The sequence below is a fragment of the Pezoporus flaviventris genome, unplaced genomic scaffold (assembly GCF_033815535.1).
Source record: "Pezoporus flaviventris isolate CSIRO_AGI_PZ_B2104156 unplaced genomic scaffold, CSIRO_AGI_Pfla_v1 ptg000002l, whole genome shotgun sequence".
NCBI classification, from domain to species: Eukaryota; Metazoa; Chordata; class Aves; order Psittaciformes; family Psittacidae; genus Pezoporus; species Pezoporus flaviventris.
The window spans coordinates 84,463,060-84,485,184 of NW_026892550.1; the positions used below are offsets into that span (position 1 = coordinate 84,463,060).

Consider the following 22,125-nt stretch of genomic DNA (forward strand, 5'->3'; position numbering starts at 1 on the left):
TTAGGGTGGTGAGGCACTGGAATGGATTGCCCAGGGAGGTTGTGAATTCTCCATCCCTGGCAGTGTTCAAGGCCAGGTTGGATGAAGTCTTGGGTGATATGGTTTAGTGTGAGATGTCCCTGCCCATGGCAGGGGGGTTGGAACTTGATGATCTTAAGGTCCTTTCCAACCATAACTATTCTATGATTCTATGAACCATTTCTGAAGAGCAGCCACATTTTCATTGAAAAGGTTTATTGTTTTTATTGAGGCATTAACAGCAGTGCCATGGTTAAGACTTCTCAAATAAAGAAGTAGTAAAAAATCCTTGTTTCAGACTTTATTTTAATTTATTCTGCATAAGAAAATATTTAAATCTCTTTTTTTGGCAAGCTTGTTTAACAAAAATATATTTCTAGAATGTAGGCATTTAACTGCAGCTATAGCTTTATCAAATCCAATCAGACTGAAATCACAGGTTTTAATCTCAACGCTATCAAAGACTGTCTTTCCTTTTTTTACAGAAAAATACCCGGATAAGGGAATTGTACATAATGATACAATCAAGAACAGACAGGCATCAGGGAAAATCAGACCTGCTGAGAGTGTTTCAGAAAGCTGTTTTAAATAAATTTCCTCCAAGTCTTAATTATTATTCCTTTGTGCTTTATACACTGTGCATACACACACAAAGGGACACCCACCTATTACATTTCAGCCACAGCGCCGCATATACAGACTATCAACATTTTAACACCCTGCTGCAAACCCTGGCACAGGCTGTTGTTAGACCTACAGGAGGACAAAGGGAAAGGCAAAGAAAGAAAGAAGATGGGAAGGGAAGAATGACCAAGAGTCACTTAAGAAGCTAAGATCAAAAGCAAGGCCCTGTGCTCTCTTTCCAGCAATACAGAAAGCTTCAAATTCGCAGTTAACGCATGAAAACTTTCATCTTAGTGCCCTGGACATCAATCACTTCTCATCTCGTCTCTGTCACATGTGCCACTGGACAGTGTTGGGGAAGAGCAGGCATGGGGCACGCTAAGAGGGTTGAAAAGCTTTGCCTGCTGGTGAAGTTGACTGAGAAGGCAGTCACAGAAAGTCACCCACCTTTATTGCACCTTTGTATAATGACAGAAAACTATCCAAGATTACTGATTAAAGGAAAGGATTTTGGTTCTCAGAGCATTTTACTATTTATATTTAAACATATCCATCAGCAGAAAAAGGTGGAATAAATCATACTTGCAATAAGGCTTATACTCAAGATGGGTCTGCAAAAACAAAAGGAAGCTTCACAAAGTCAGACAAAAAGATACCAGTTAACCCATATCCCATTTTTAGAAGTGATGAGTAGGAGATGCCCTTTCCCTAAATGTAGAGTCAGGAGAAACACAAACTGTAATCCCTCCCTCCTTCCTCCTCCCAGCCATCATCCATTGCAGATATTTCTGAACCAAAGGCTCCCTCTGGACCCACTGCCCAGTAGCATTGGTTCACCTCTTCTCTATTAGATCCTCTATTTCACTTTTTAAGTCCCTGTATATTTTTCATGTTTACAATACGCCACAGCAGCCAGCTCCATACCCAAACTGCACCATGGGTGAGAGGGTGGAGTGAAAGATGCTTTCGTCTGTAAGCCTGCTCTTTCAAATTACACCAAGGAACCTTTAATTCTTTTATTTCAGTACATGAGATGTTAAACAGAAAATGCTTCCTCGGACTTCAGAAATACAGTCAGAGATTTATATACCTTGACAAACCATACAGCTAAAATAGGAGGTTTATTTCCTAAAAAATTCACTTTGCTCTCTCCTGAGAACTTAAGTTTGGTACAACACATTACTTCAGAGTGGCTACAGAAGACAGTACGTGACATTAGGCAGGGATAATCACAAAAAGCAGTGTGGGGTGGAAAGAAATACTTCCCTATTAAAGAGAACTCTGTACTTTGATATATACTTTGAAAGGGAGAGAAAACATGACTTGTAGTCAGTGTGATTTCTTGGGACTTCAAGGATTATTTTTAAAGTGACAGGATGGCTTCAGAAGGCAACTGAAATTCCTTAGGCATTCAGCAAGGCCAGAATTCTCACAAGTTAACCTTCAAGGATTTATGCATTTTCTTCTTTGAGGAAAATTGCTTCTGGAAGCTCACATAAAGCAAACACATAGGCAGAACTAATGCAGCAAGGTAAGATCAGAAAGGCCAATAATTGCCTCAAGGGATTTTGTGGAGGTGGATATTACTTTAAATGATGTTTCAGATCAAAACAATAAAGCAGTTTTCCAAAAGATGATTTAAAAGACCATTAAATACTGCTGCTGTTAGTAACTGCTTTTTTTTTTTCCCTCCAAGACACACTGCAAATGAAAGACATGTTCTTCAGCTATTTGATTTCAGCTGAATGCAGCTCAGTTCAATTATTTTATTTTAATAGGTTTCCTGCTGATTTTAGTATTCCATTTTTGTCCAATAATATGATCACACTTCATGAATACTAGACATTTTCATCTGTAACGTAAGAGACAAATAATGTAGCAATTCCAGCTATTACCTCTTGCTGCCATATTCCTGCTGCACACCCCTCACATCACTTCTCCTCCGAACACTCCCAATTCAAAGGCAGAATTAAAAGGCACGAATAGCCTTAGTAGCTATTACCATCTGAACTGTGCTGATGAAGCATCATTTTGAGTCCTTCATGCTTTCTGTTTAAGAAAAGTGATGTGGAGACCTGCTCAAATACCTCACCATCTCCATCAGTGCACATTTGGAAGCAGAGGACAGAAATCCCCAGCTGTCAATCAGTGGAAATTGAAATTAACTTCAGATTTCTACACCTTAATGATTGCAGAGAAGTTCCAAAAGCATTTTGCATTGCAAAAGCCATTTTATTGTGGGTTTTATGTGATCCCTGTCCCTCTATCTCCTGGGTGAGGGCCAGGAGATTCTCTGGACTTCACACCTTCACTGTACAATGAGGTTCATTCTGTTGAGAAGTAGCTAGGATGTAGTCCAGTGGATCATAGTTCTTTCAGCTGCCACTGTCCCTACTCCTCTCTCCCCTATTCATGTGACTTAGCCACACAGATACATCAAATTTAGCCAAGAGGAAAGACATGTACAGAAGTTGTATTGGTGCAGAGATGCCATTAAAACCAGCTACCCAACAAAAGCTGGGGTTTTGGTAAGTTCCAGCTTCTGCATAAAGATTCCTCTTTCCCTTGCTGTACACAGCATCAAGATTTGTGTACTCAAAAATTTCACATGGGTATTAGTATCGTAAAAATTCCTTGGTTAGTCTCCTTCTCACCCACAGATACGTATCCTGGTGACTACATCTCTTCTCACCCAGTCATTGAGATGGTGGCTAGAACTGCTTCATCACACAGTATGAAACTTGAATTGAAGAGAGAAATGCAGCATTTTACATTTGCTGTGCCTGAAAGTATTCTGTATTTTCATATTACCTCTTCCACAACAGCTTTTCAACCAGCATGCCTAGTGCGTGCTCTTAGTCCCCGCAGAAACACCTTGCTCATCACATCACAAGGACTGGTTGCAAACAACCCAGGAACCACTCGAGTGTTGAAGTTGTCAGGAAACACCTTAAGAAGAGAGTTTCTCTACCTACCATATTGACAGCATCCTGGTCAAAGGGGTTCCACTCAATGTTCTGAGGATAATGGGCCAAAACTTTGGACTTGAAGGTTCTTCTTAAGGGACTCTGGTCGAAATTCTCTCCTGCAACAAAGGAAGAAAGAATGATTTGTCACAGCAGTAAGGCTTCAGAGAGAGCTGGCCGGGGCAGCTGCTTTCACTTCGTGGTTGGGATGGGTTTTTTTTGTGAAATCTGATGGGCATTTTCTCTCCCAACAGATGCACTACTTCTTGTAAAAGAGAACAGAGAAAAGATGCGCTTTCAGTCTGACCTTCCCACAAAATCTTACTACAGTTACAGAACAGCTTCCAGCTTAGTATTTATGGTATGGAAACTTACTGTTAAGAGAAAAATTACTGCTGGAGTTTTCTTGAAGAAGACCCCATATCTAACTGAATTCTTCACCTTCCCCTGTAGCTTGAATACCTAGCGATAGCTTTACCTACACGCTAGAAGAGGCACTTCCCTCAAGTTTGTTAGAAACTGTCTTGGGGTCAATAAAAGGTATGAGCACCTCTCAGCTCTATAAATTATTCAAGGAATCATTATAGATCTTTTTTATATCCCAAGTCCTGGGTGAAGATTAAACATTTCTTTTTTCTACATCAAATTTCAAGGACAGACTTTTTCACACAAAGAATCCAGCAAGTGCAAAGAAGATTGAAATTAGACTTCAAGCAGAAATGCATCCAGTTATCAGCATACAAATAATGTATTTCACAGGGATATTGTTAATGGAGTTTCCACCACTGGATAGCCTACAGCATGCAACACAGTAATCAAAACAAGAAGTTCTTAAAAATCTATTAATTGTATTACCATCTACTACACTTTTCTCAGGTATCTCAGGTTACTAATTTCAGGTTCCTTGCTTTAAAGACTACAGGTGGATCTTTCCTGTTCAGTTCCCTTCTCACCTGAGAGAAACGAATGGGATGAAAGCCTTAAGTTCACAATGTGAAGTGTTTTCCATGAAATCATGCTTTGAAATCAAAGGCTCCTTTTGGAATGCCTTAATGTTACCAAGATACTTTAAAAAATGTTACTGAAATAGAATTGGATTTCCTTTCTTAAAAACAAACAAACAAAAACCCCTCTGTATTTCATTATGTATTTCATTAATGAATGAATTAAAGGTTTTTAATGAAAGGTTATTTTGAATGAAAACATAATCACTTGGCAAGCTCCAAAGGCAATATTCCTGCAGAAAAGCTAAACTGCAAGCCACCAACCTCACTAACCCCCCTCTGAAGGTAACATGGCCTGCAGGAGTGCAATTTGTGCTTGCTGAATTGCGTATGTCAACTCAACCTTTGTGCAGCAAGCAGCCTCTGAGTGATGTTGCAAGATTCACAGCTCAGCAGCTACCCGAAGGTTTCTGAGGCCACAGGCCATTTGGCACATGCCCTTTGCTCCTTGTGAAGTGCAGTCTGGCTCAGAGTGAATTAATACAAGGAAATTTCTGTACAAAATGATACCTGAAAGCAGAGCTTCAGTCTTTGCCTGGCAGAACTTAGGATCTGCAGATAACTGTGGGGAACAAAAGGTAACAGAAAAACACAGTGGCTGCTCACAAGGCAAAAATTATCTAGGCAAAGTTTTAGGAGGGATGAAAACCATTCGTTGTAGGAATCCCTTAACACATGTTCAATGTAGAGGGCAGAACCTGTGCTGTCCCTCAGGGGCTGCAGTGCCAGGGCCATCACAGCAGTGACTGCACAAGAGGCAGGTGGAGGCAGAGGCGGTGAAGGTCAGGCATTCCTTACAGCAATACCAGCCACCGGCTTGGCTAGGAAGGGTTAGCAGAGGCTTGTGCTGGAGCTCCCCTCCACGAGGGCTTGCGTAGGCAGGCAGAAATTCCTCGAGATGAATGACTCAGCTGTGCTGGGACTGCACGTCTCCCTGCTGTATGAGCTGCTGCACTGAGTGAGCTCATGAGCCAGGTGGAGAAGAGGTAAACAGCCCTTCAAACAGCACTCACTCTCAAATTAATTCAGAGAAAGGGTTTTAAATCTTTTCCTTTCCAAGGCATCACTGAGATTTTAAACATACAAGTATTCTTATACAACAGCTCATTTTTAACACAGGATTCAGACACATTGCAGCATTAGTTTTTTGTAGCACTACGTCAGTCTTGCTCGATTTTAGTGTGTAACCATGGGGGAGAAAAGTAAATAAGCTTCTGCAAGAATATTCTCTGCTTGGTAGGAGAAAAAGTCCTAGATGATGCAATGCTGCACCCGTATTTCCTGGGCAGGAATAAATGGAAATGGTAAAATGAGGAGCACCTAAGAGAATTGCAAGTGTTTAGCCTGGAGAAAAGGAGGCTCAGGGGAGACCTTACTGCCTGAAAGGAGGTTGCAGCAAGGTGGGTATTAGTCTCTTCTCTGAAGTAAGAAGAGACAGGACAAGAAGAAATGATCTCAAGTTGTGCCAGTGGAGGTTTAGATTGAATTTTAGGAAACATTTCTTCACCAAAAGGGTTGTCTAGCACTTGAACAGACTGCCCAGGGAAGTGGTTGAGTCACCATCCCTGGAAGTATTTAAAAGATGTGTAGATGTGGCACACAGGGACATGGTTTAGTGGTGGACTTGGCAGTGTTAGGTTAACAGTTGGATTCAGTGATTTTAAAGGTCTTTTCCAACCTAAGTGATTCTGTGATTCTATGTGAGGAGCTTTCACAGTGGAATCCAGCCTGCTTCTGGAATTGCTCAAGGCAAACCAGGAATCCAGCAAAAGCTTATGCATCACAGAAATAAAGAAAACTGGAGGTATCAGCTAACCTGGACCAAATTAAAAGACATGACAGGGTTTAGCTGATAACATCTGCCAGGCTGGACCAGACTTGCTATTAGCTGCTATGGCAGTCCAGAGCACAAGCTCCACAAACACCTTCTCCACGCTCCATTACAAAGCTCAGACTGAAGTACACAACACCAAAGGTCATTACTCTGGCAGAACATGACAGCAGAGCAACCTCTTATTTTGGTCCAGATGTTCTGTGTGGAGGCATTAGAGACAAAGATATAATGTCATCCACCACAAAATAAAAATCCCAACAAGCAAAGCCAGCAAAAATTCTCTCTCCAGGTATACACTTAAACATACCTGGCAACATCTTTAATTCTTACTATCAAACAGTAATTAATGGGCTTGCATAATCAAATAAATATGCATGAGGTTACTTCCTAATTAGATCTTCAATCTTTCTCACATCTGACAGAGTTTACCTTACAGCTGTGAATCAGCAGAAAGGCAGGTATTTGATGCTAAATTTGTTTGGATGTTTCTATTAAATGTTCGAAGAGCATCTGGATGACTTCATTAAGTTCTCCACCGCTAACAGCAAGTAATTGCTGGAGTCCAAATTTCTTTAAAGGTTTCCTTTATTGTGACAAACCATTACTGTAACCTGGTGGATGCTGATTGGGTAATTTGTGTGGTTCAGAGGCACTCAACACTGCTGCAGTTCACTGGTTGAGCCCTTCACAGGTGCTGTGGGGGCCAGTTTTTGACCTATATCGTATGGGTGTTGTAAAAACACCTTCCTCTTGAAAAATAGCTCCCAGTGATGACAGTCAACAACTAAATGATTAATCACCTTGGCATTAGAACATAACTGTAATAGGGACTGCAGCAGCAATGCGCATTAATCACGTTGTTTACTGTTTACAATGCCTGTGCTCACTTACAGGCACCACAGAAACTGAGGGAGGCTTTGCCCTGTGCTCTGGGTGTGCTCAAGAGAGCCCTGCCTTCAGCACACCTAAGATGCAGCATTTCAGGGAATGTGGCTGCGTGTGCTTAGATCGAGTAGGAGAGTAAACCTGCTTTCTCCTAAATAGCTTCCACAAGCACCCAGAGGTGGAGGTGTATGTGCAGACAGTGTTACCTATCTGTTCTGGTAGCACAGCTTAAGCTCGTGGTGGAGCAGAGAGGGCAGATGCTGCACGGTGCTAGCTGCTGTCTTGCCTTAACGTGTCCTCTGGCATTAAAGTGGCACCGGCAGACTCTGGAAGCACGTCAGAGTGCTCAGAGATGTTAGGGAAGTGGTCCTGGAAGGCTTCTCCATGGGAAACTATCCCCCCTAGTTTGGTGGCTCAATTACTAATTAACCCTTAACAACTTTATCCGGTAGAGAAAGTTGTATTTATTTCCAAGTTACACCAAAATCTCCATCTCTGGAGATGTAAGAGCAGGGAAGGCCTTGATTTCTTGCAGTTCTTGTTATTGAATATCCTTCCTCTCACATTTTCCCTCCATTTTGACAGGCAATACTCTGGCAGCAGCTGGAACCAGTGGAGGAGAACAAGGAGTATTTGCTAATAATCCACTGTAATCATGAAAAATTGAGGCTTTCAATTGGCTTTTGGAAATAACCAATAATTTGTATGCTGCTGAAAATACCCATCCAGTTGTTTCGACAACAGACGTGGCTAAAACCTTTTGTTAATGAAGCACTAGCACTGCTTTAAGAAACCCAGCTTCCCAAAACCAGCAGTAAAAATGCCCTTGTAGGCTGACAACATGGATACATTTTATCCAGAAAAGTAAATGGCACAAAGAACTCACCTTTGCAGAGTCTCTGCAGGGTCTGCATTTTACTATGCCAGTGGTTTTTAAAAGTATATAAATTAAAACACACACACACACAGAAAATATAATTTTCTCAATCAGTGATCATGAAACAAAAGAGAAGAGCCAAGAAAGCACACTGGAGTGGATCAATTGGTCATTAGCTTGAAAGGACACAACATGGCACCCTACATACAAAGTTGCCTCCTGGGAAGCCAGGCAGGGCAAGCTTTTAGAGGATATCCATAATTTAGGAAAGAAAAAGTAAAAGGGTATGACAGAAAGCAGCCTGCATGTCAGGGTGAAGTGCCATCGTTTGGCCAAACTAGCAGGAAACAGCCCAACTCTCACCATGAGATGAGAGATACGGACTGTGACAGCCAGCTCCACACTGACAAGCAGCTGGAAGAGAATCACAGGAAGCAAAAACTTCTTGGCAAACATGAGGGAAGGGATCTGGACTGAAGGGTACCTGATATTATCAGCTCTCAGCCTTGGTAGCTGTGAACTGCTGAGTCACATGTGGCAAGAAACATTTATTTAGCTGTTATTCTAGGCAAACAGCGAATTTCCATTAAATCTACTATGTGCTTTTAAGTGCTTTCCTGCTAACTTCCCAAACAGGACTAGCAAGGCACATTAAAAATGAAGCAAGTATCAAACACAAATTGAATCCGTATTCTAAAATATTCATGGCCAGATAAGAGTACTATGAATACAGACAGAAACACGGTACTTGATGCATGGCCACCCTTCATACAAACAGCATGTCTCATTGTGGAAGATGGCTCTCAAAGGCAAATAAAAAACTTTGAATGGAATCCTTTCACTTTCAGAATATTAAAAATAAAAAGTCGTTCAAGTACTTTTCAAAATTGCATAGAAAGTGTCAGACTCAAGTTCCATTTCAGCTGGGTACTACAGCCTATGTAACAGAGCTTTGAAACAACTTCTGCCTTCCCTTTGAAAGCACTCATTTTTAAAGGGAGATTTAGTTTCAAATGAAAAGCAAATGGGGATGGATGCTAGATCAAGAAAACTGTGCTAATTTCATTTCAAAATGAAAAGATTTCTCAAAATTAGAAAAACAAGCCTGATCCATGTTTCGGATGAAGGATACAATTACCAGGGAAATGCAGCTACAGTTGTGAGGTTGTCAGTCACTATGGCTTTCATGTGGGTGATCATATTTAAATTTTAACTAATTATCACAGCTATAGAGGCATACAAACATACTTTCCAAATAGGCAGAGGCATCCTCCACCCATAGCCATACCCTCTGGTCCAGGGAATGTGAGCTATCTGTTGCTCCTTCCAAGCTCTGGAACGTGGAGAGGAATGCTTGTGACTACAGGAGTAAAAATATCTTTTGTTCCTTTAGAGGAGCGTACTGGGAGCACAATTATGCACCTCATGGTGACAGCCTCTTTGATAGCTATTTCTAATTAAAAGTGTTCAGCACATCCAGCTATGTTCTTTCCCTGCAGACTGCACTTCCTTAAGCTTATGGGATAACTGCATGCATGACCCTGCATTAGAATCAATATACAATGTTTGAGTGGGAACAGGAATAACAGGGCTTGGCTGGGGAACGACTAAGCTGTTAATTGTCAGGTTCAGGAACTGGCTAGTTTAAGTAGTGCAGAAAGTGTTCTCTGCTGCTTTTCTTCTGGGCTTCACCAGGACACCAAGGGGGCAATGGCAGGCTAGTTGGAGTTCAAGGTAGTATTTGTGGCCATGTATTAACTCATAGTAGTATTAACCCAAAGGTAGTGTTTGTGGCCACATATTCTCATAACCTTAGAGCAAAGGAGAAAAATTATATGGAAGACAGGACTGGGACAAGGCAGACAGTTTTCATTCCAAAATTTAAAGATCCGATTTGTCTGTAAGATCGTGGCAGCTTTTGCAGGGGTTAGGGAGGGAGCAGGGTCTAACCTACCTCTTGCATGTCAATATGTAAAGGAAGTGATGGATCATATTTAAGCAGGAAGCCATAGTGGTTGTGTACCCTATCAATACATCTAAACGATTAGGCTTTTTCTTGGTGTATGTCTGTGTGGACCCCACTAACATTGCTATTTAAGCCTAGACTGCAAAACATGCTTCCTTGAGGTGTCAGGAGCCTTTGAGTTTTTGTAGCAGAAATTGGTGAAGCTGGACCTTCCAGTACTCTTTGTTCACAAATGCGCATAACTAAGCTTAGTAGGATTGCTGGGTAAGTATCCTTTAATACAGCCTCACACAAGGTATTGTTCAGTCTTTATCAAGCACACAAAAATCCAGCATATCGTATAGCCACCAATACACCCGACACCACTAGTGGCATTTTGTTGGAAAGGGGAAGCACATCTGCCAAGACAGCTTCAAGAAACAGAAAAAAATTACCAGATACTGATTTAAATTAGGTAAAAGAATGAAAAAGTCCATGAGTTTTGGTTTCAGTTTTGAACTCTGATCCTTAATTTGATTCAAGGGGAGTTGGAAGACAGAAAACAAAGAGATAGAGAAGGCCTGGTGATTGTTTTGTCCTTAATCCCTCTTTACCTGAGGTTTTGTCTGCAGTATCTGAGCTCTTGCCATGGAGTTCTGCTTCTAGCCATTTGTACAAGACTACACAACATAAGAAACAGAGATAAAAAAAAAGCAAGTATGAACAAAATGAAAAGATACACAAATGTACTGGGGAAGGGAAGAAATGTGAAGCAGACATAAAACACTCCCCCTTTGCAACCTCTCTTCCCCCCCACTACTGGCAAAGGGTAAACCCATGTGACAAATAAAGCCCTTCACGATTGTATTACTACAAAGGTGTTGAATGCAATGACAGACATTGTAGAAATACTTGTCAAAATTAGTAACAAGATTAAATTCTGCTACTTCAAACAGCACGCTTCCATGCAGCTTCCCTATTATGAAAGACATCTTTGTTCATATATTGAGCCATTCCAGAGCCTATGAAATGCAGGGGGAAAAAACACCAGCTCTTTAACTGGTGTTGAACACTTTGGTGTAAAGACAAGAAGTTTTCTTTAGTATCACACTGTTAAACTGTGTTGCTACACCTTCAGTGCAGCACTGCATACCATTTTCAGGGCTTACTGAAGTTACCTAATAGCCCTATTCATCATTTCTGTCTCATAACAGGCTGTTTTTAGACTAAAATTTGAATAAATAAACTCTGTTTAGAACCTGGATGAACAATTTTAATCTCTTCCAGTAAAAGCTAACCCAGTAGGCACTTTTAACAGAAAAGCGTCCTACTAACACGTCTGAATTTTCTTCCAACTGGTTTGCTCATCTCCTGCAGGAAAACAAAAATGCTTTCACAGACACCATGGCATTCCTTTGTAAAAAAATATAATTCCCAAATCCCATTTGCACTCCACAATGCAGCATTACACAATCCTCCTCAAGTTAAATCTATTTTTATAAACCTGAAGCACATGTTGAAGCTGCAACACCATTGGCCTGTCTGGTCATTCAGTTTGTAGGTGTAAATTCAGAGTATTTCCACCGTGACCTCCTACTTCAGCTGTTAATCCAAGTACCAGTTCAGCGGATCCAGAAAATGCTGCCAAGTCTGTGTCCTGGGAAGGCAGTCCTCGAGGGCACAGGAATGCTTTCAATACAGATTTTTAGAAGAGAATTTGTATTTTAGGATAATTTTCTCATTTCTTCAGGACACACCTGAAGGTAACCCACATTTCAATGTGCAGGATGATGTCTTCCCAATCCAAGTGTCTCAAGCTATTTCATTCTACTTTGGAGCTGTTTGAACTTCAAAGTTGCATAAATATTTAAATTAAAGGAAACAAAACAATTGTCAAAGCTCAAGACTCCCCTTGCTAATGGCCCACACCTACACTGCCCTTACAAGCCTCTTTGCCAGACTGCCCTCACAGGTCTCCCCAAAAGTCCTTTACAACATTATCATTCAAAGTGAATTTGGTACCAAGCTTCCACGGACTTAGCCAGCACCTCTGCAATAGGAAGAGCAAAAAGGAAAAATGGAAAAACTCATGAAGGGATGGACAACCAGATGCACTGGCACAGGTTCTGCTTTTGCTACCCATTTCAGTATTATGACCATATATCATCATCAATCATATGGCTAACCATTCACAGAAGGTATGCAAAAACTTCTGCACAAGGAGTCAAATGAAAGAAGATCATTGACACCAGTGATATAAACGCAGAGCCACGACCACTGTTGTACAGCCTAATTCTTCACACAAATACACTGCAATGAAATACAACTATTGTCACAAACGAATTACGCTTAGCAAAGGCTCAGTATTTAAAATACGCTTTAAAAAATATTTGTTCACCTAAAAGAATATTGCACAAGTCTAAATAAAAAGGCTCTAACATGAGCAGTTTATTTTGCCATGATCCCTTCCTTCTGACCTTGATTAAATACTTAACTATCTGCCTACAGAGTAACATTATACAGCACCAACAATGTCAGCTCTTAAAATAGCCACAAGTCCCAGCTGCCAACAGACCACAGAGTCTCCACTACACTAGCAAACAAGTAAGAATTACACCATCTCTTTTACATAAAATTGCATCATAATCTTGTCAAATCCTGAAAGTCATGAATTAAATTACATCAGTTTGGGTGATTATTTCTGGTGGGGTGGAGGGAGTTTAATAAACAGGTATCTGAGGTTCAGTGATCCTACACAATCACCTTGGAGTCTGTCTGCAAAGGCTGGAATTTAGCAGCAGGAAACAGTGGAACAGGTATAAAACTGGACCTATACTTACAGGGAATTTATTTTCTCTAGAAATCAGGATGTGTGGAATTCACTTACTCTGTTCATGCTGCCGTGCAGTCTTTCCAATCACGAGCTCCTAAACCACTACTAGGTGATATACAGAAAGCACGTCCCAGAGCTCCTTGGTCTATCCTGTTTATATACCGGAAGTGGAATGCTTTATTTCTTATAGCACTTTATACACAAATTCATTTTGAACACTTGATATGGAAGAAATGAGCATTTTTCCTAATGGAGAAAACAGTCCAAACAGTAATTAAAAGTTCATTTAAGTTTCATACATCATTCTTCTTAGATTGCTTGACACCATTTTGGTTAGTTACATAGAAAATGAGCAACGTACATACCGACATGGAACTGAAGGGCTTGAAATCTCAGTTCCCAGAGGAACATTAAACTTGGCAGCGTGAAAAGTGTTCAAGCAAGAGCAAGACATCAGCTCAGGTTCTTAAACACAGCAGGACGCCAAAGCATGAACACAGACTGAACACAGAATGAGGCATCCAGTCATGCCTTCTGCACAGGATCCCTTTCATACTTCTGTTTTCTACTCATTTACAGGGCAGGATCTAATTCAAATGTGCCAAATTTCTGTGTTAAAACATGATGCTGCATTCTCACACTGGTTTTGGAAACAGGCACTCACAAACATTTTCAATTCAAATGCATCTTAAAGCAGGTTTTGTCCTCTATTCCACCGGGACAGAGGTAGTACAACAGTCCTGTCCCAAGATACGCTTTATTAGAGTTGGCATTTCTGGAGAAGAGTAAAGAAAAACCCCAACAAAACAAACCACAACCAACCAGAACATGTCATCCTAAAAATCCCTGTACTATTACTGTTTAGGTTTGTGTGCAAGAATGCAGGAAAGAAAGGGGAATTTTTCAGTAAATTTTGCTTTGGGGTTTTATTTTCACAATTATAGCACATTCAGTTATCTTTTAAATGGGGCTGTGTTAAGATAGATGCACATAACATCATGAACCAATATCAGTCTCCCCTGACACACAAGGATGGCAAGTTTCAGGTGTTTTGTTACATGAAGTTAGAAGCAGTTTCATCAAAGCTGTGTTTGTATCACAGCAGAGCATGAATACACTCACTGATAACACCTTCTGCCACCCTAATTAAGCTCTGCCTGCAAATCAGTACAAGAAAAGACAGAAACTTCATTTGGCCTGAGCCATTTTCAGCACTAATCAACTTTGACATAAACAGAGCACAAAAATGCCCATCCTGCAGCTTGAATAGTCAGCTGTGCCTGATTTAGGGTTCTGCTCTTTAGCAGCTTTCTTTTTACCTATCTTGCACAAGCTGAAGGCCTCAGCTCCCTGAACCTATCCCTGTCACACTGGGCAATAGATTTCTCTGCTTAAGGTAAACCCTTGTTTTCCAATGTCCCCTCGGTGCTGAGCCACAAGGAGGATCCCAAGGACTGTGACTGGTTTTTAATCGGCCCTCCTCAGGAGCACAGGCTGTGGTGACCAGAAGGAAGCTATCCCCAGTTTCAGAAGGTGGCTCTTCTTCAAACAGCACAATCCACACAACCCAACAGTGGCACTTGAAGTTGGCTACTTCAAACACCCTGAGCACAGACAGCGTCTTCACACTTCTTGAAGAGCCAGCCCACACATGTGAAGTTCAAACAGCTGGTGTTATCAGTGGGGCAAGAGGTGGTTTTAGAGAGGGTGGACACTGAAATAGCTCCTCACTGTACCAAGTTACTTTTTTTGCATACCCTCTACAAGCAAAGGGTTACATCAAGGCAATGCTTGTTTATCAAAGGCTGCAGCTGCTAAGCTTTATGAAAACTTAGTTATATGTGGTTTTGATGGGAAAAGGGGCAGGCAAAGAAAGAACTTTGCTTCTTGTAGTCAGAAAAGCTCTTTTATCAGCACAAAGCAGAAACACTCCCTTGTGTAGCACAAACTGATTTTGTCTTGGGTTTTTGGAGAAACTGCCATTTAAGCTGCTGCCAATAAAGAATTGTCCTTATGACAGTCTCCAAGAGCCCATCTTCTGCCAGTTTTCAACAACTGAATCCTTTCAGAAGAAGAAAGGACAAAAACTTTCTGCATGCTGAAAAGTCACAAGAACCTGCAGGCGAGTCTGGCAGTTACCAGAGCTCCCGGATGAAGAAGGGTGGTGAGCAGGAATGAAGATGCAGGCAGACAAGTACCCACTGCCCACACAGCAGTATTGGTATTTACGACTGATACTGCCACTAAAGAGCTACCCAAGGAACCATTTCAATCTGGAGATTGCTCTCAGCTGTTTCAGCCCAGCTGTACTACAATAATTGGAGATCAGCGTATTGCGGCAAATGGTTCTACTGTGGGCAAACTGGCCACTGGAGGCAGAAGACATTTATACAACATACTGTATGATGCAGTTCTTATTAGCTTTGTCAAAAAACAACAATGAAGTTTTGTCAACTAAAAGCGTTAAGAGGCAAAAACACCATCATATTGAAAGGAGGATCAGATCTTGGAACAACTCAGTTAAAATACCTCTTCTGCCACAAACATCTTTGCAGGTACCTACATGTCTTGATCAACACCACCTGCATTTAGAAACTGTTTGAAGAACAGGCTGCTGCCAGTGAGTTTACACAAGGGATCATTAAGAAGCCATCAGTGCACAGCAATTGCACATCTAAACCACATGAAAAATATTCTCTATGCTTAAGCAAACCTTAAGTAAACCATGACTAGTTAAATACAGACAAAGCATAAACAATCAGATTTATGCTTTATCACTTCTGACCATTTTGTGGCCAGTTTCCAAGTCTACTGAAAATACGGAAAACTGAAACCAGGACTCAATCACCATGCCATGGTAAAGTGTCAGGATTTAAATTCAAAACTCTGGACCAATATTAATTTCTGGATCCAAAATAGATTCCAGATGGAAACCTCAAAGCATAGCAGTGTTTCTACCACGCCTCTTGATTTAGTTCAGTTCCCTAAAAAGGAGAGCCTTAAATCCTTGGGGAGTATTAGGTGCCAAAGCACCTCTGTAAAGGTGGATCTCCATTGAGAAGCCCAGAAAAATAATTGTCTCAGGGCTCAGCTCGCATATGCCCCTGGACCTCAGACCCTTTCTTCCCCTGTCCCATTCGTTCCCCCAGATGTCTGGAAGTGGAGGTGATTCTGCAGGTGAGGTCCTAACCTTTCTACCCCAAAAATACCATTTCAAGGCTTATATTGGATATGCTCTCCAGTGTATTTTGGAGTTTCTCCTCTCCCAACAACCCAGCCTTAAATCACAGGGATACACCTTCCAGTGTCATCAATCTCTTAAAAAACACAGGGGAAGTCCCACAAAACAACCAAAAGGGGTCAGTGCAAAGGGCTCTGTATCTTGTAAGTCTCTCCTTTGTCAAAGCCCAGCAATGAAAAGCAGTGTTTCACCCCATCTCCCCTCAAATTGCCATGGCCACTTCACTAAAAATCCCTCTGTAGAGCAGTGGATACCCATGTAAAAACAATACATGTTTCAGGGATGCTTTTAAACCCTAAAGGTAAGAAGACTGTGGAGAGCCACAGAATGGAAAAAGGAACATTTCCTGGTCTGAAAGAGGGCTGAAAAGAGCCAGTGGGACTCTGAAAGAGGAGCGATGCACAAAAAGGAGTATAAGAGACTGAAGTCCACTTTCACCCAAAGCACATACTTTATCTATTATTTTAGCACCCTGATAGAAGAGATGCAAGCAGCAGGGAGCAGAGATCTAAATAACCTTAAAATTAGTTGGCATCTAAGCAAATGTTTCCTCTTTACCACTAATCCGCTGATCTTTTAGTGCGTGGGTCCCAGGTTGACTGGCATGATAAAGATACATAGGTAGAAGGCATGTAATTGCTGCTCTGATTTTTAAATAAGCACATGTTGTCACTGACTACAGAGAGACTACTTCAAAACCAAGGCATTTAGAGCCACCCCTAAACAGACACGAGAGCCCGCCTGGCCACTGCACACAACTCCTTTTATTGCTGCATGAGGTATGTTACAGTATTTTACACTTTGCTTTTGCACAAAGGGGAATTTTATGGAGTTAAATAGAATGATTCATGTAATGAAGCAAACCATATCATGCTGGTTTGGGAACCTCAGTAACTGTTTGAACATACATTAGAAATGGTGTATTTCATACTGAGCAGATCAAGACTGGATTAGGAACAGACCACACCATATCTGAACTTACTTTAATACTTATGGTCTCTGTGTGTGTACTAAGGTCTGAGAGGTGTAATAAATGCAGGGAAGCGCATGCAGAAGGAAACAGAACTAACACAATGTATGGGTATAGCAGCACAACTCAAAATGATGGTGTCTTGGTGTGTCAATGTAGGACAGATGAATTTGAGCATCATGTTACAGAGAACAAGAGCATAATCATTTTGCATGGAGAAAGTTGTTATTCTTTCAAATCAAGGCAGGAAACCATCATTTCTGGTGCATAAGGATAGGTTTCAATAGTCCCTGCTCACATTCCCTATCAAACTAAGCAACATTATTCACTGTGAGAGAGCACATGTATAATGTATTCACAATCACATACATGTGCACATTCCCTTTTTCCCAAAGTGAGGGGACTGGCAGGAATGCTCCGTTACAGGTTTAAAAGCTGTCCCCTGCACCTGGGGCTCTTTCCAGCTTCACAAAACGGTCCAAGCTAAAATAGAGACAGTCCTCAAATGTGGACACCAGCTGGCTCGTAATTCCTCACAGCTCTGCAGTAGCATCAGGAGTTTCTGCATGGCTCCCATGGGATTAGAATTCCCATCTCCAATCAGACAGGATACACACATGCCAGATTAAAGAGACGCAGACATTTGCATATCTCTTCAGGCTTTGGCAGGTTTCTGGTGATTTATTCTGCAACATGCAAACACCCTGAGAGCATTCCTGATGGAGACCTTCTGAATGCAAAGGTTAACAGGTCTGTGTGAGCTGCATTAAATATTTACATTAAGGAAGCACATTTTTTTCCTGACACTTACATAGGAAGCACACACAAGAGGAAAGACCAAAACTATAAATATTTGTGACAATAAAAGATGCAGATCTCAGCAGTCACACAGCTGTGAGCAATAAGCTAAGCAGAGGCTAGCTGGGCACAAGTATATTTGCTTAAATAAAGCTTGCAGTTTTATTATCAGGCTGAAAAACAGACCTTCTTGTAAAGGACTGTAAGATGATTCACTACTATTAGATTACCACAGACCATAATGAATATTTCAAGGGCTTCACGTGTATACAGCGAAATCAGTCCAATGGGGCTGTCACAACAGGCAGTGCATGTGGGGAACAGAATTCCTCTTTGAAATCAAAAGGACTATGTATGTACATGAGATTAAAGGAATCTGAGCACTCACATACATCCTACAGCTGCAAATTCTGGGGTCATGAAATAATTACAAGCCATTCAGACTTCTAGCTGAGCTCATTTATGAACCAAAACAACAAAGCTTCCAAAATGCACTCCTTTTGCTTCTGAAAAAGCCTGTTTGTTAAAGTAAGACTCTACCCCAGGCTTTGAATTCAGCAAGGTTTATTTTGCTTATACCAGTATGACAGCCTGAATGTGACTAATTTTAACACAGAAATCTGAAATTTCAACCTGAATCTGTATTTGGGGGCATCAGAGTTATCAATTTATAAACAGCCTGAGGAACTGTTTGCTCTTCTGGTGCTGCTGGTTAACTCCTTCCCAAGTTAATCCTTCCCCAAAGAAACACCCCTTTGCCATCTGTCTCAGAGACCTGAACTCCTTGGAGTGTTTATCCAGGTACCCACCTCACCTTTCCTGCTCCCATTCTTATACAGGTGCTTTCCCACAAAGCTGATTTAGGCCGCAGAGTAGCACTGAGCCCCATTTCATTCAGGACAGTAACACTTCCCACTTTGCAGTGAGGACAGAGGATGCACTTGTAACAGTCTTTCAATGGCTCTATCCCACATCACCTTCCCACCTCTCCCTCCCTTCCTCCATGTCTAAAGAGATGGTGGATTTTGATGCAACCCGCCAGGATAAATCTTGAGCAGGTGACTTAATGGCTGTAAAACCCAAGCCCTGTACAGGTACAGCTCCTTTCCCAGTTTAGACCAAAGTGCATTTTCCCTACCTAAAAGAAAACACACAGACTCATATGACTCTTCAGTAGTCATCCAGGAGGACTCTCTAACAGAGGTTTGCACTTTCTTAGGCAAACGACAATATTGCTTCATCTCACTGAACTGTCAGGGCATGTTCAAGAAGCCATGCAATCAACATGGTCTGAAATAACTTAAGTTTCCTAAGCCTTTTTAGTTTCTGCTTTGAAAATGCATTTAATCACAACCTTGCGTCGACCTGTAGAAGCACAAGCACTTATTTCAGTACATGTTCTGTCCTGACAGGAGGTCAGCTTCTCCCTTTCCCTAACCTTTCTTTTACTTAATATTTTGGAAATGGTAACCTTTTGAAAAACAGCGCATTCTATGTGAACATAGTTCAGTAAGCAAGATACAGTGAAGTGCATTCCAATCAGAAAATAACACAAAGCTTTGCAAAGATCCCCAGCAGAAAACTTCTTCAGTAGCTTCCAAGAACAATCTACAGCAGCAATTAGGAGAAAAAGAGAGAAGAAAATTGCCTGAGCTGCTCTGCAGCTTTAACTGCAGTAGCTACAACAGAAAAAAAAAAGCTGCAATGGATTATTTCATAGAATCATAGGATGGTTTGGGTTGGAAGGGACCTTAAAGACCTTACTGACAATCTGGATGAGTGGACCGAGTGCACCCTCAGTAAGTCTGCAGATTGGCTGGGAGCATTGATCACCTGAGGATAGGAAGCTCTGCAGAGGATCTGGATCAGCTGGATCAATGGGCTGTGGCCAATGATAGGAGCTTCAACAGGGCAAAGTTCTGGGTCCTGCATTTGGGCCACAACAGCCCCATGCAACACTACAGGTGTGGGGAAGAGTGGCTGGAAAGCTGCTCGGCAGAAAAGGACCTGGGGGTGTTGATTGATGGAGCTGAGCATGAGCCAGCTTGAACCCAGGCAGCCAAGAAGGCCATCGGTATCCTGGCCTGTATCAGCAATAGCATAGCCAGCAGGGCCAGGGCAGTGATCATCCCCCTGTACTGGCCACTGGTGAGACTGCACCTCGGATCCTGTGTTCAGTTCTGGGCCTCTCACTACAAGAGAGACATTGAGGTGATGGAGTGGGTCCAGTGAAGGGCAATAGAGCTGGTGAAGGGTCTGGAGAGTAAGTCCTACGAGGAACAGCTGAGGGAACTGAGGATGTTTAATCTGGAGAAGAGAAGACTCAGGGGGGACCTTATCGCTCTCTACAGCTACCTGAAAGGAGGTTGTAGCGAGGTGGAGATTGGTTTCTTCTCCCAAGTAACAAGCATTAGGACAAGAGGAAACGGCCTCGAGCTGCACCAGGAGTGGTTCAGATTGGATATTAGGAACAGTTTCTACACAGAGAGGGTGTTCAGGCATTGGCACAGGCTGCCCAGGGCAGTGGTGGAATCAACTTCGCTGGAAGTGTTCATGAGGCCCTCAGTGACATGGTTTAGTGGCGGCCTTGGCAGTCCTAGGGTAACAGTTGGACTTGATGATCTTAAAGGTCTTTTCCTACCTAGGTCATTCTATGATTCTATAATTGTGCATGTGTATGTATTTTTTTTAACATCTTACGCAATTTATACAGTTTTAAGAGGAAGAACTTTTGACCATAGCTTCTTTCCCCAGCATTATGTTCATAAAGAAAAACTCCCACGTCAGACTGCAAACTTTGAAATAGTTTTGCCTGAAGATGTTTCAACTCCAAACTGCCCCTTCTTCAAACCCTTGGTCTCTGTGAGGTGGACACACACAAAACTTGAAACCCACACATGGTCCTTAAAATGGATAAAGGAGCTGCACCAGGTTGGATTTTCCTGAAGAGCCCTTCTCCTCAAAGATTAATATTCAATTCCCTGACAAGCACAGCAGATGCCCTGAGGCAGAAGAGGCAGCAGTGCACTGCAGGCTGCTCCAGCTCCTCCAGGACCCACTCAGGAGTTGCTGCAGGGTAAACCTGTGCTGTGAAAAAAGACGTTTCCAGCTGGGATGTCAAGCAGACAGGCTCAACAGCATTTCAGCCTTGTTTTAGCTAACAGTTCCTTCCTAGCCTCAAGCCTAGAATATCAAGGTGCCTTTCTGACCTGTAAGGTCAACCTTTTCATGCCACAGAAACTTTCCCATCTTCTCACAGTTGTCAAAAAGGTCACCAAATGCAAAAATCCCCTTTTAGTAGAAAGTAATGATATTTGGAGATGTGTACAAGGTTGTGGGGGAGGACAAAAACAAAACACAACACTAAGATTGGTTTAACATTACATGTGCTCCATAAGAGCACTAGAAATCAAGAAACTAAGATCTGGACTGAAGGGGAGCCCTGGACATAACGGCCAAGCAGGAGAGCATGGGTAGGCAGACAGGATGTCAGACCACTAGGCCTTACAGGGAGCATCAGATCCCTTCCACGTTTGTCAGGGATGCAGGATCTGTTCAAACAGATTTGCAGAGTCTCACCACTCTCTCCTGAAACCCGGCTTGCCATCAGCGAGGTAGGAGTGGAGTTGTTCCAGCATCCCTTTAGCTGCCATCTGTGCTCCCCCAGGGAGGGGACTCAAACTTGTCAAATACCGTGAATTAAAAAAACACAACCTCTTGCATTAGAAATGGCAAGAGGTGGCAATTCCAGGGTAATAGCCGGAAGCCACTGGCTATCGGCAGAGCACGCGGCTTATGATTAAGCATGAAACACACACACCCACACACACCTGAATCCAAGTGTAAAAACTGCATTGGGAAAAGTAATTTCTGAAGATCCAGAATCTAACAGAGACACTCTGAAAAAGCAATAACTGGTTCAGGAAAAAAATGTTATTTTTTCCAGTCTTTAAAGATAGAAAAGGGGGCTTGCGTTGCAGCAAATCTAGTTTTTGTTACTGGCCCTCCCTCAATCTAAACAGCTATTTTCAATCACCTCTGTCAGGGAAAGAATGAGATGTATCATTAGCATGAATGTGGCAGGTAAGGTATTGCTAGAAGATGAGCAGGGAAAAGTAAAAGGAGAAACC

General features: G+C 41.9%; 1 protein-coding gene across 7 annotated transcripts in view; it reads right to left on the bottom strand.

The window, feature by feature from the left end:
- DENND5B (DENN domain containing 5B) overlaps positions 1-22,125 on the bottom strand; it is a 116,352-nt gene that overhangs the window by 58,094 nt on the left and 36,133 nt on the right. For 4 of the 7 annotated variants that reach the window (XM_061444832.1, XM_061444833.1, XM_061444829.1 and 1 more), the window contains exons 2-3: positions 10,768-10,833; positions 3,618-3,727 (exon numbers count right to left, since the gene is read on the bottom strand). In XM_061444832.1, coding sequence (XP_061300816.1) covers positions 3,618-3,727; positions 10,768-10,833 — 176 coding nt within the window. The remainder of the gene's footprint in view (positions 1-3,617; positions 3,728-10,767; positions 10,834-22,125) is intronic. The other 3 variants (XM_061444830.1, XM_061444836.1, XM_061444834.1) reach the window with 1 other exon arrangement.